Here is a 13,000-nt window from a genome sequence, read left to right on the forward strand (position 1 = left end):
CATCTTCTGCAGCGCTACCAGTTGCTAGTTGACCAAATACCGAGTTCAAAAGTCAATTCCATGCCATCGGTGTCACACCCTGGTGGAGCGACAAACTCAGCCGCACAGTGTCATTCATTTTCGGCTCATTAACCACGAATGACAGCTATTGGCCTACCACCTGCTCCGGTTCTACCAAATCCGCAATACCATTCCTCACCGGTGCTCAATCCACAATCGAGGCCAGTCTATGGCCTGCCATCCCATTCCAAATCGTCCTAGCATGGAATTTCCGCAAACAAATCCGCTTCAAGCGACGGGAATCGGTAACGAGACAGCAATACTGAATAGGAGCCAAATAGCCGCTCGACAAGCCGTGTCGAAAGAGCTTCCAGAGTACAATGGTGACCCAGAGCATTGGCCATTGTTTTATGGTACCTTCGAAAGCACGACACGAATCTGTGGATACACCCCGGAGGAAAATATGATGCGGTTACAAAAATGCTTGAGAGGGAAAGCCCTCGAGGCTGTACGTTGTCAGCTGCTCCACCCTGGAAATCTCGACAGCGTTATAGCAACTCTCAAAATGCTATTCGGGAGGCCAGAAATTATAGTCCACTCCCTTATTCAAAAAATTCAGTTACTACCGGCGCCCAAGCCAGATAGACTGGGGACGCTAATTGACTTTGCTATAGCCGTCAGGAACATGGTAGCCACCGTCCACAACTGCAACCTGGATGAACATCTCTGCAATATTTCACTCCTCCAAAGTCTCGTAGATCGTCTACCACCTATGATTCGACTGAATTGGGCTACCTATCGTCAAGGATTATTCCGCGTAACCCTAACGGAATTCAGTACATGGTTATACACCCTCGCCGAAGCGGCTAGTACAGTAACCATACCGACGTGTGCATAATTTGCCAAGGATGCTGCGATAGCGTTGAAGTGTGCAAGCAGTTTCTAACGCTAGATCATGCTTCGCGATGGAATTCGCTACGTGAACACAAACTATGCCGCTGTTGTCTGGCCAGGCATCAAGGACCGTGCAAACTGAACAGAAGTTGTGGTAAAAACGGATGCGCTTTCAAGCATCACAAACTATTGCACAATGATGCCAGGGATCATCGAGGGTTTGCTGTAAGTGCGACTGGCAACCGGCAAAACATTACTGATAGTCCAATTACCCAAAGTGACGTTGTTCATACTTGCAATACTCACCAAGCTGACAGTAAATCCGTACTGTTTCAGTATATTCCAGTTATATTACACAACCGCGGAATAAAAGTTCGTACCTACGCGTTCCTTGACCTTGGTTCTTCCGTAACATTGCTGGAGGATAGCCTTGCATCAAAGCTGCAATTGAAAGGGCGAGACTATCCATTGTGTCTTCGATGGACTGGTGATGCTTGCCGCTATGAAGATTCAGCTACAATAGTTGCTTTAGACATCTCTGGAACACGCAGTGAAACAACCGCATACCGTCTTACAGATGTTTTTACAGTCAAGGAACTAAAACTGCCATGTCAGTCCTTGCCGTTCGCAGAAATTTCGAAAAATTATGATCATCTAAAAGGACTACCTGTTGATTCGTACTCTAATGTTCGACCACGAATCCTTATTGGGATGAACAATGCTCGAGTAGCACATCCTGTGGAGAGCCAAGAGGGCGAAGAACACGAACCGATGGCAGCGAAAACACGATTGGGATGGATGGTGTTTGGAACATGTATTACCAATGATCTACAAACCGCGACAAATGTTCCACATAGCTTTCATATGTGTCATCACGCAACGGACGACGATGAACTTAACTCTGCCGTTAAAAACTATTTTGCGTTGGAAAGCCTTGGTATCTCGAAACTAGATAGCTTGCCCATGTCAACTGAAGATGAACGTGCTTCAAAGATGATGCGTGCGGTGACAAAATTCGAGAACGGAAGATACTGCACTGGTTTGCTATGGAAATTTGATGACATCCAGCTTCCCGATAGCAGACCCATGGCAGTGCGACGTCATCGATGCCTGTTAAAAAGAATGCAGCGAGATCCTGAATTGGCTTCTACGTTGAAGGCAACGATGAACAATTATTTGCGGAAAGGATATGTTCGTAAGCTATCTAAAGAAGAGCAACAGGAATCTGAACGCCGTGTGTGGTATTTGCCCATGTTCCCTGTTTATAACCCAAATAAACCCAATAAAGTGAGAATCGTTTGGGATGCTGCAGCGACCGTCGGAGGAACCTCGCTCAACAGTGTACTAATGAAGGGACCGGATCAATTAACACCATTGCCTTCCGTATTATATCGATTCCGTGAAAAACGTGTAGCTGTGTCTGGAGATATTGCCGAAATGTTTCTCCGCATCCGAATGAATAACGTTGATCAGCAATGCCAGCGTATTCTGTGGAGCGATCAAGAAGATGAAACCAGTGAATACGTTGTTACGGTGATGACATTCGGAGCCAAGTGTTCACCAAGCTGTGCTCAGTTTGTCGTAAAAGAGAACGCCGCAAGATTTCAATCAGTGTTCCCGGAAGCTGTGGAAGTGATAAACAAAGGTCACTACGTCGACGATATGTTGGCAAGCGTCGACACCGTGGAAGATGCTGTAAAACTAGCGAAGGACGTCCGTTACATACACCAACAGGGAGGCTTCACAATGAGAAACTGGATTTCTAATTCAACAATCCTTACACAAGCACTAGGCGAAACGGAAGCAACGGAGAAAAGGCTGGATGGAGATAAGGATGCAGTTTTAGAGAAGGTCCTAGGTATGTGGTGGGACACAAGAACAGACGAATTTCGCTACAAGTTGTCGACCGACCGGAATAAGCAGCTACTTTCGGGCAACAAACACCCCACGAAACGTGACGTCTTACGCGTGCTGATGTCCGTCTACGATCCCCTTGGAATGTTGTCTAACTATATGATACTTCTGAAACTGCTTTTCCAAGAGATCTGGAGAGATGGTATTTCGTGGGACGACGAGATTGGCACGAAGCAACTGGAAAAGTGGAAAATCTGGCTGCAGCTTCTTCCCGTAGCAGAATCTGTTAGAATACCACGATGTTATCATCTTTCACCATCGGGAGGTATAGAACGGCTCGTGGAGCTCCATACGTTCGTGGACGCGAGTGAACTCGGATACGCAGCAGTTTCGTATTTTCGATTCATTGAAGAAGATAACATTTCATGTTCGTTAGTGGGGTCAAAGAGTCGGGTTGCACCCATCAAATTCGTATCAATTCGTCGTCTCGAACGCCAGGCAGCAGTAATTGGTGCCCGGCTAGCAAAAAACATTGAGCAAGGACATTCAGTGAAGATTAGGCGGAGATATTTTTGGACGGATGCACGACATCAGATCACCGCAAATATTCGCAGTTCGTTGCATTCCGCGTTAGCGAAATTCTTGAAATAACAGATGCATCGGAGTGGCGATGGCTTGCAGGAAAATCTAACGTGGCTAATGAAGGTACAAAGTGGAACGGTACTTCTTGTTTCTATGCCGACTCCCGGTGGCTTTCTGGGCTATCTTTCCTATCGAAACAGGAAGAAGAATGGCCAATAGCATCTTTCAATCAGAAAACGGTGGAAGAACTTCGCCCACGCCTACTGTTACACTATGTCGAAGAATCCAGAGATACTTTACAACCTGAAAACTATTCCAGCTGGATTCACTTGCAGCGTGTAGCTGCCTACGTTTTGAGATTCGTCACCAATATAAAACGCAAAAGGAACTTTGAACAAATTTTGCGAGGGCCATTAACTAGCGGAGAACTACGAGAGGCGGAGAATTACCTCTACAAACGGGCTCAATTTGAGTGTTATGGAGATGAAATGAGGACGCTATCGAAGCAGGATATATCGCCAGGTAAGCCAATTCTACCCAAGACAAGCCCGTTGTACAAACTTAGTCCTTTTCTTGACGTCACCGGCTTGATGCGTATACATAGCCGTATAGATGTGTGCGATTATATTGGGGAAAACACTCCATTTCCGATAGTCCTGCCCCGTAGCCATTCCCTCACTAGGCTAGTGCTGAAAGATATTCATGAAAAATATCACCACCAAGGTAACGAGACATTCGTCAACGAAGCACGTAAAAGGTTTTACATACCAAAGGTGCGCGTAGAGTGTAACAAAACTCGCAGGTACTGCCAGTATTGTAAAAACTACCGAGCTAAGCCCAAACCACCGATGATGGCCAACTTACCAAAGGAGCGATTGGCGGCTTACGTCCGTCCATTTTCATACGTGGGAGTCGACTACTTCGGACCTTATCAAGTCACAGTTAGACGACGCCCGGAAAAACGATGGGGAGTATTGGTGACGTGCTTGACAACTAGGGCAATCCATATTGAAATAGCCCATTCTCTTTCAACCGATTCGTGCATAATGGCCCTTAACAACTGTTTTGCTAGACGTGGAACTCCGATACAAATAATTAGCGATCGAGGTACAAATTTTGTAGGGGCTTCAAAAGAGCTCAAGGAAGCTCAAGCACTGATCGATAACCATAAACTAGCAACTGAGTTCACGACACCTACTACGTCATGGAGATTCAACCCTCCTGTCTCCCCGCATATGGGAGGCACCTGGGAACGTTTGATTCAGACCATCAAACGAAATTTGGCTGTAATAAAATTGAGTCACTCGCCTACTGATGAAGTCCTGAGAAACCTAATGATAAAAATAGAAAATGTCGTTAACAGCAGACCTCTAACACACGTTCCTGTTGACGACGAATCTTCGCCAGCCTTAACACCAAATCAATTTTGGTGGGATCCCCAAATGGTTCAAAACCTCTTGTTCCTTGCAGCAACAGTGCTAGAGCAACGTGACACTCTTGGTAAACATTAGATATCCTCGCAAACTACTTCTGGAAGCGTTGGGTGGAACAATACGCCCCTGAATTTACAAAGGCGCACAAAGTGGTTCAACCCTGTGAAACCAATTGTCGTTGGGAATATTGTCGTAATCGTTGATTCCAACCTTCCGAGGAATTGTTGGCCGAAGGGAAAAGTGATAGCTACCCGGACTTCGAAGGATGGTCAAGTAAGATCAGCGACGGTTCAGACCATTTCCGGAACCTATGAGCGACCTGCAGTGAAACTGGCGGTGCTGGACATCGCAGGAAAGATGAGTATGCCGGACCGAGGACCGCCTACTGGGGGGGAGTGTTGCGAACACCCTTATAATGTCGATCAGCACCCTGCACATACCGCCGAAGTGACAGCCGTCAATAAGTGATAGGAACGTGACAGTTCGAACGTCATTGGCAGCCTTCGTTGGAGAATTGTTTATCGTACACTCCATGCTAAGCGGTGTTAGATATTGTCTTGAATTTATTGCATAATTTCCATAAGAATCCGTAGATACTAAATCGTCTGAATTTATTAGGTAAAATTGGAATGTGATTTATAATGAATTTGATCTGAATTGTGTTAATCCCTTCTATTAGATTCCTAGTTATCAGGCCACGCATATTCTTCTTTGTTCTACCGTTTACTGCATAACCGTTAAAAGCAGGTAAATCACGTGGACTAAGTTTCATGATGCTGGTCAATATGTTGAGTTATTTATTGTGTTTCAGCAGAAATATATTTTGCGCGCAGATTCAGTGAATTCACGTAGCGAAACTATCGCATAGCCAATGAGCGCATAAAACGTAAGTCGAAACACAAGTGATCAAGAATAATAAATCTAATGAAGAATTTCTACCCTAGGAAACTTTAACACGCAATAAAGTTGTTTAAAAGTTCGTGACGCTGTTTCTATTTAGTTGGTTGAACCAACAAACGTTGTGAACAGAAATAGGGGGTACTGCCCAAATGGTTCTCTACCCTATTTTCGTATTCTTCTGTAGTAGAATAACAAAATGACAACTTTGTAAGTTTTTTCTTCTTTTCGTTTGTTTGCCCAATTAAACAACTCTCTTGCAGTCTTTATCGGGTGTTCGCATTCTTTGGCTAAACTTGCTCTGGTAGCCATGCGTTTTATCGTACCTCCAATAGCATCGCATTGACCTTTTCCGTGCGATGTTGCGAAGAAATGCCATTCAGCGTCAATACCAAACTTCGACTTAAATTTACAAAGGCTAGAAAAGTTTTTTCGGTTTTTATACTGTGAAGCAGCACCATCTGACAAAAAATATTTTTTTTTATGTTTTTATTTTGATCAATAAACAAATTAACAGCGACTGAATCATGTCTTAGTTCTTCAGAAATTATAATGAAGCTAAAATGTTTAATTTGCATATTTTCAGTATAATATATTACGAAAGGATGGATTGTGGCCTGTTGCACGTTCCAATGGTGTGATTGAACTTCATCCTGCAAAACGAAGCTGTAATTTTCAGAAAAGTCACAAATAGCTAAAAATTCACCATCTTGCAAGTTTTGTTTTGTAGTTTTCAAAAAATTGGATTGTTCGGTTTTTACAAAATCATGCGGAATCAAAATTTCTAATTTTGAGCTGAAAAATGAAACATACTCATCGGTTTGCTTTACAATAGTTTCTAAATCACATCTGTCAGTGGTAACCCATTGTTCGAATGAAAGCTTTTCAACAAAGTTTTCTTCCAGTTGTTTCAATAAACTGTCTTCTAAAACTGAGGTATCTGGGCAGTTTTTACATCTTCGTAGATGGCAATGAGTTGTCTTATTTTCGCAAAGTAATCTATTCGTTATTGTTTTTAGATCATTCAAGGCATTGTATTTTTTTAAGCTATGTAGAATTAAATTGACATTTTCATGCGTAGTGCAAACGCAAACATTATGTCTTCCTGTGATAGTCATTAGTTTACATTGCCTTGGGCGGAGGCTTGCAAATGATGAAAACCCTATTTTTACATTGACGTACATTTCATTAAAGCGATTAAAAGCTTCTCTCAATGTCATCATTAACAATCTTTTCTGAACAGCTAATCTCTTTCTTCATGTCTTTACGCTAACAAAATCTCTTTGGCCTGGCATTGCACGGCTTATATCATCGTCCTATAAAAAAATCAAAACCAGTTCTTTTGTTTCATTACTCAAAGCTTTTCCAGAGCTTGAACCTTGAGATGAATCTAATACATTATCTCTTTCCTTTCTTGCATCTGATGCCATATTTCTACTGGTTTTAAATTCGTCTACAATTTTTTGCACTGACCATGATTTTGTTAGCAATGATAAAATTGATAGTTTTTCTTGCCTTGTGGCTAAATTTAAAAATTTAATTTTCATATTTTCTATGACATCATCGAACTCGTTCGCTTTTTCTGTTTTAGCGTCTAAAAAGATTTCTTCGTACACCTTCAATGATTTCAGCGCACTTTTTTTTCAGGATAGTGAACATTTTTAACCTTACCTAAATCTATAGGCGAAACACGAATAGCTGCTATTCCTCGGTTGAATATTTCAACGTCTACAGGCATCGTGAAGTCTTCATTTGATTGAATTGTGCTTAGCGTTGACGCGAATGGTGTCGTGACCAAACTTTCATAGCTTTGCGAATCAGGTACATCAGGTATGGTCTGAACAGATGGCATCATTGAGCCGCCGGCTACGGTTTGTTCTTCGTTTTGGGTGAGGTGAGCTCTTGATCAAAAAAATCAAGATTAAATCAGTAAAAACTTTTAAACGGTGCATCTTAAAAAAAGTAACCTAAGTACTTTTTGCTTGCAAATTTGATGTACTTTCATAAAATTAGGGTGACAAACTTTTTTGACTTTTCTTAATAGCTTTTTTGAAAATCGTTATTTAAATTTTTTTTTCATTGTAGCCTATTTTTCTTCAGAACAACCAACTGTGCACTAGATAGCATTTTCAGTTAGCTATAACATAAGGATGATTAAAAAATTATTAACATGTAACTTTTAGGGGAAAATCTATATTTTAGTTCAAAACACAAAAACCAAACTTTTTTTTTACCGTGCATATTTTCTCCATATAGCACCAATAATTGTATAAAACTTCGACGAAGACACCAAACCGATCGAACAAATCGTTTTCGAGATACAATTTTTTGAAGATATCATGTGCATCTTTCATAGGCCCTTCTCATAAGTAACGCTAGATTCAAAATGGCGAACCAAGTATGCAAAACGGCGTTTTTCTTCCCCAAAGACTTGTATGCAAGGTTTCATTCAAATAAAAAAAATATGAAAATTACTCGTTGCTGAAATGATATGGAACCGCTCAGAAAGATAAAAAAATTGAAAAAATAAGTGTTTCGATATAACGTAACGAAAATAAAAATTGCGTTACGTTATATCGAGATATGACTGTATGTAATGGAAAAACTTTAACAGAAAAAAATGAAGAGAGATTTCAATGTCAACCAAATGCATTAATTTTCCTAGCGAAGTCGAGAAAATTACCAAACCGAGAGATCCCCTCTATCGTTCCGGGAATCAAATTCACCTCTTCAGGAATGCTAATATCCCGCCTTCACTGCGCAGGCTATTTGAGGTCTCACTCAGCAGCGTTAGAAAGATTTATCCAAGAGATTTTGCTGTAGGCACTGTGCCAAACCCATATCTGCAAAAATGCAGAAATAATTGATTTTCAAATCCGGATTTGGTCATGGCATGTTCGCTTTCTTTCACGTTCGTTCACTCTCTTTTATCTATGGCTAGTCACTCCCCCGCATTGAACCGGGGAAGATATATCCCTTGATTCAATTCAAATCAACTCCTGAATATGCAAAACAAGCATCGATCACGTGCTCAACGTCACTTCACCTTCGTCGTGTTGTGCTCTAACACTCCAGAACACATGCCCGGGTCCATGTTGGCTGACAGTGCTACACATGTATCAATCGTTGCGTTGTTGTCAGAGCCGAGGCGGCAGAGCGAGCGCACCCAACTGAAGCGAGATGGTGAAACTTTCACCACGCCGAACCACATTGCCGCTTGTAGAGCTCTACCCCTATGGTCTCGCTAGGTAGGTCTTACTGCGAATGCTGGTGGGCCGGATCGTTTAACAGAGATTTTCGTTCAGTACACCAAGGTTTCAATTCATTGAGTGCTGTATCTCGTCGACTATGTTGTTATCACAGACAAACAGACATACAACTCATGAAATTCTCTTCGTTCACTGATTTACCGGTAATTTTAAATAATCATTAGTTGGCCAATCGGTCACAAGTGGCGTGCGTCTCGCATTTACTCGAGTTTGATGTTTGCTCACTAACGCCATCTGGTTCGTGATTTGCCCGACTAAGTGAAAGTAACAGATGTCGTTAGTCTGTGTACGACGATGAATTTGATGAGTGAATGTTCAATGTGTTATGTCTGTTTGTCTGTGTTGTTATTATCAATATTTAGTAAAGTACTAGCTGAGTGTGCCGGGATAGTTAGATATTTATGATTGCTGCAACACTCTATTAATCAATTTTATTACGATCGTATTATTTTTTTTTCAAGTTAACTGAACTCGGAGGTCGTTTGTTAAAAGCACCAGTCTAGCGTACTGAGGGTCATGGGTTCGAATCCCATCGAACCATTACATTACATTTACTACATTACAGTTTTTCAAAACACTGTAAATTTGTTTTCGTTGATTCTAAAAAATAATATTTTCAACCTAGTATGTATTCATGAATACATTTCTATTCTGGAGATGGGAATGTGAAAAGTACAATTTAGTTTATATGAAAAAAGCATGCAGTATGCACAACTAAAATAAATCGCAGGTTTCTGAGAAATTTCACCGAAATCTGTAAAGTGATTTAAGTGTGTGTACATTTTTCTTTTAATACACACACTTAAATTCTTTTCAATCATGCTTTAAACCAATTAAAAACGAACCATAGTTTAAACCATTCGAAAATCGTTAAAATCCAGTCCTTTTAAAATAATTGTTTGTACAAAAATGCTGGTATCAGCATATTGTTACTAACACCATCTAATGTGAATCAATAAATATTGAATATAAGTTTCGCGATGAGATGAATATATGTTCAGTGAGATGGACATCGGAACAGCTCCCCTATCTTAATTTTGATTCTAAAAAAGCTTTATGAAATTTTCCTGAAAGAAAATGTTCGTGCGGTCGACTTCGAAGCGCGTCGGAGTAGGTTCGCAATGGCTTGACATCCGCATATAAGGTACACAAGGAATACAACATCTCAAAATCCACATTGAGCTTCGAAATTCGGAACCAATTTACCAAGATATATGGCAACGAAACAATCCTGAATTAAACTCATAAGAAGATGCTTGCTGATTGGATAATTCTGTGTGCTTCATCCGGAACCCCAAAAACAGCCCGTGAAATTAGAAGAGCTGCAAAGGAATTGGCAGCGCGAGAAGGAAAAGCATTAAAACAGGACTTCCCTCAGATGGATGGCTACGGGGATTTCTCAAGAGTGGCGTCAAATAGAAAAGCACAGAGAACAGACGTTCATCTTTGCTCTGACACCTGTGTAAAACTTTAAACCGACAATTTAAATGTATGTCGTTATGCTCCTGGTAGGCGGCGCTGCAGTTGTACGATAACTGTCATGTCAATGTTTGTCAATAAAACAACCTAGCACATAACCTCCCAAATTTGTGTTTATTATTTGTGCTTCTGGCACCTGGTTCCGCTTCTGATACCGGCTACATTATAATCAAAAAATGGGTCGCAAATGTGAGTTTTATTGGTGCAGCAATCAACAAGGATACGGCATTTCCTTTTATCAGTTCCCAGATGACACAGAAATGTAAGTTTTTCTTTATAATTGAATATACGAATGTTTCTTATAGAAAGTTTTATAACGCAGGTGTAATGCTTGGGTGGGAAAATGTTGTTCTTCGGAAGCAACACAACTGTTTGCTGCAGCAGGACCGCAAGCATTCAGGAACAAACGAATTTGCTCCGGTCACTTTCCTGTCAATGCTTTCAAAGAACCTTCCAGGAAAGAAAAAGGGTAATGTTGCCAAAAACTAATCATACATTCTTGTCTAAGTTCAAATTGTACATTAAGGTTAGTTTCAAATGAAGCAATAGAGTTCATCGAAGGGGACTTGGATTTTTTAGAATGGCAGCAATGTACAAAGGCCCACGTCAATGTCGATTCCAACAGTTTGGTACAGGTGGACGACAAGCATAAAGCGGTCCCACACAAAAATCCGGATCCGGATATGTACAGGTATATCGATTCAAGCCGCGCTGAAACCTCTAGATTCCACACACATGATTGTAATTCATCGTTTGAATTAAATGCAAACAATCTCCTTGGCGTGTACAGTGACCCATCAATGCTCGTCACTGATCAGTTGTCGCAATGTATTTCAACTTCAGCTTTGGAACATTCATATGCTGAAGCACGATCAGAAATACCGGAAGTCTGCAATAGTCGTCTCCATAACGATTCGCCCTCTCCATCGTATACTTCGTATGAAGACGTGCGAGTGGAAGTAGAACATCAAAGTTCTTCTCGAACGGCTCCACTATCGATGCCGATACCTTTTGGTGAATCGAGTGGGTGTTTAGAACGTGGACCTCACAGCAGTCAAAACAACAGTAAAAGCCCGGCCGATTCGTCATATGATGACAAATTGTTAAGAAGCCTACAAAATTCGTCCGCTGTAAGTGATGTTGAGTGGTATAAAACGAAAGTGAAAGTGCAAAACAACGTTATCCAATCGATGAAAGAGGAGCTGAGATCTGTGAAACGGAAATTGTTCGTTTCAAACCAGGCAGGACAACGGCGACTCAATAGCTCTATAAGAGCAAAAACCAAAATAAGCGACCTTCGGCAAGCATTAAAAACGGCAAAACACTTGAAAAGCGAGAACGAACTTCTTGGAGCAAGAGCGAGGCGCAATCCCGTAATCCTAGACTTCATAAAAAATTTAACACGTAAACCTAAAGGACGGAGGTACAATGCTGTTACCATGAAGTTTGCTGCTGGGGCGTACTTAAGTGGTCCTCGCACGTACAGGTACGTACGGAATTCAAAGCATGTGATTCTGCCCCACAAGAGTTCAGTATATAAATACAACAAGCACGTACGTCTGCAGCCAGGAATAAATACAACACTGCTCACAGCTGTTAAGAAAAAAGTTAGTGAAATGAAACAAAAAAAGAATAAAATTGTGACCCTAACTTGTGATGGAATGTCTATTAAAAAAGACCTGTCATACAGCGCGAAGGCAGATATTTTCCATGGTTTCCCGGATGATGGTATCAGAAGGCGTATTGAAAGGAACGATCATCGCATTCTTGCGACAGAGGCAGTTGTTGTCATGGCTACTGGGATGTATTCGAAATTTAAACAGGTAAGATGAAGTACTACTGAACTTATTATTTTCTTTCTTTTACACGTGTTGCTTTCGTATAGCCCGTTGGATATTACTTGGCTCACAATAGCCTAGGGAGTAACCGGCTACTTCAGCTGTTGAAAGCGTCGAGTCGCGCTGTGGTGAAATGTGGATTAATTCCGTTGCTTATAACGATGGACCAATGCAGCACTAATATGAAAATGGTGCACGAAAATCAAACTTCAACAGATCCACCTAGAGTGACGATTGACGGAAATGAAATCCTTATTATGTACGACTCACCTCACCTGATGAAAAACACCAGAAACGCTATATTCAAGCACAATGCCGTATTTGGGAATCATATTGCTTCGCATTATTACATAAGAAAACTTTACGACATTGACGTATCATCACCTTTGAGAATCGTTCCAAAGCTGCAGAAAAAATGTATTGATCTTCCACCATTCGCGGCAATGAATGTGGCTTTATCTGCTCGCACTCTCAGTGAATCTTCTGCAATAGGAATTCGTCATTATGTAGACACGTGTGAACTTCCAGATGCAGCTCTTGATACGGCAAAATTTCTCGATATGCACGACAAGCTGTTCGACGTTTTCAATTCGAAGGATAAATACTCCGATTCGATTGGAAAGGCAAGTAAATCGCTTTTTGATGTATTGACTATCTAAAAACACTTTATCCAATTTCAGCCATACAGAGCTCCAATAACGGCGAGTTCAAATCATTTTGATTTTCTGAAAAAAGTGGAGCCCACTTTGAACAG

General features: G+C 41.2%; 1 protein-coding gene across 1 annotated transcript; it reads left to right on the forward strand.

Annotated features, from left to right (window-relative positions):
• Positions 1 to 262: 262 nt before the first annotated feature.
• Positions 263 to 4,841, forward strand: LOC134221692 (uncharacterized). Its single transcript, XM_062700879.1, has 3 exons — positions 263 to 836; positions 908 to 3,361; positions 3,403 to 4,841. Exons 1-3 carry the CDS (start codon positions 263 to 265, stop codon positions 4,839 to 4,841), a joined length of 4,467 nt encoding a protein of 1,488 aa, XP_062556863.1.
• Positions 4,842 to 13,000: the final 8,159 nt, after the last annotated feature.

The sequence above is a fragment of the Armigeres subalbatus genome, chromosome 3, assembly GCF_024139115.2.
Source record: "Armigeres subalbatus isolate Guangzhou_Male chromosome 3, GZ_Asu_2, whole genome shotgun sequence".
NCBI lineage: Eukaryota > Metazoa > Arthropoda > Insecta > Diptera > Culicidae > Armigeres > Armigeres subalbatus.

Excerpts from the sequence above, each read along its gene's own strand:
- LOC134221692 (XM_062700879.1), top strand. The coding sequence starts at position 263 with ATGGAATTTCCGCAAACAAATCCGCTTCAAGCGACGGGAATCGGTAAC. Across the intron at positions 837-907 it reads CGTAACCCTAACGGAATTCA|GATGCTGCGATAGCGTTGAA; the intron begins GTACATGGTTAT and ends TAATTTGCCAAG. Across the intron at positions 3,362-3,402 it reads GATCACCGCAAATATTCGCA|ATGCATCGGAGTGGCGATGG; the intron begins GTTCGTTGCATT and ends TTGAAATAACAG.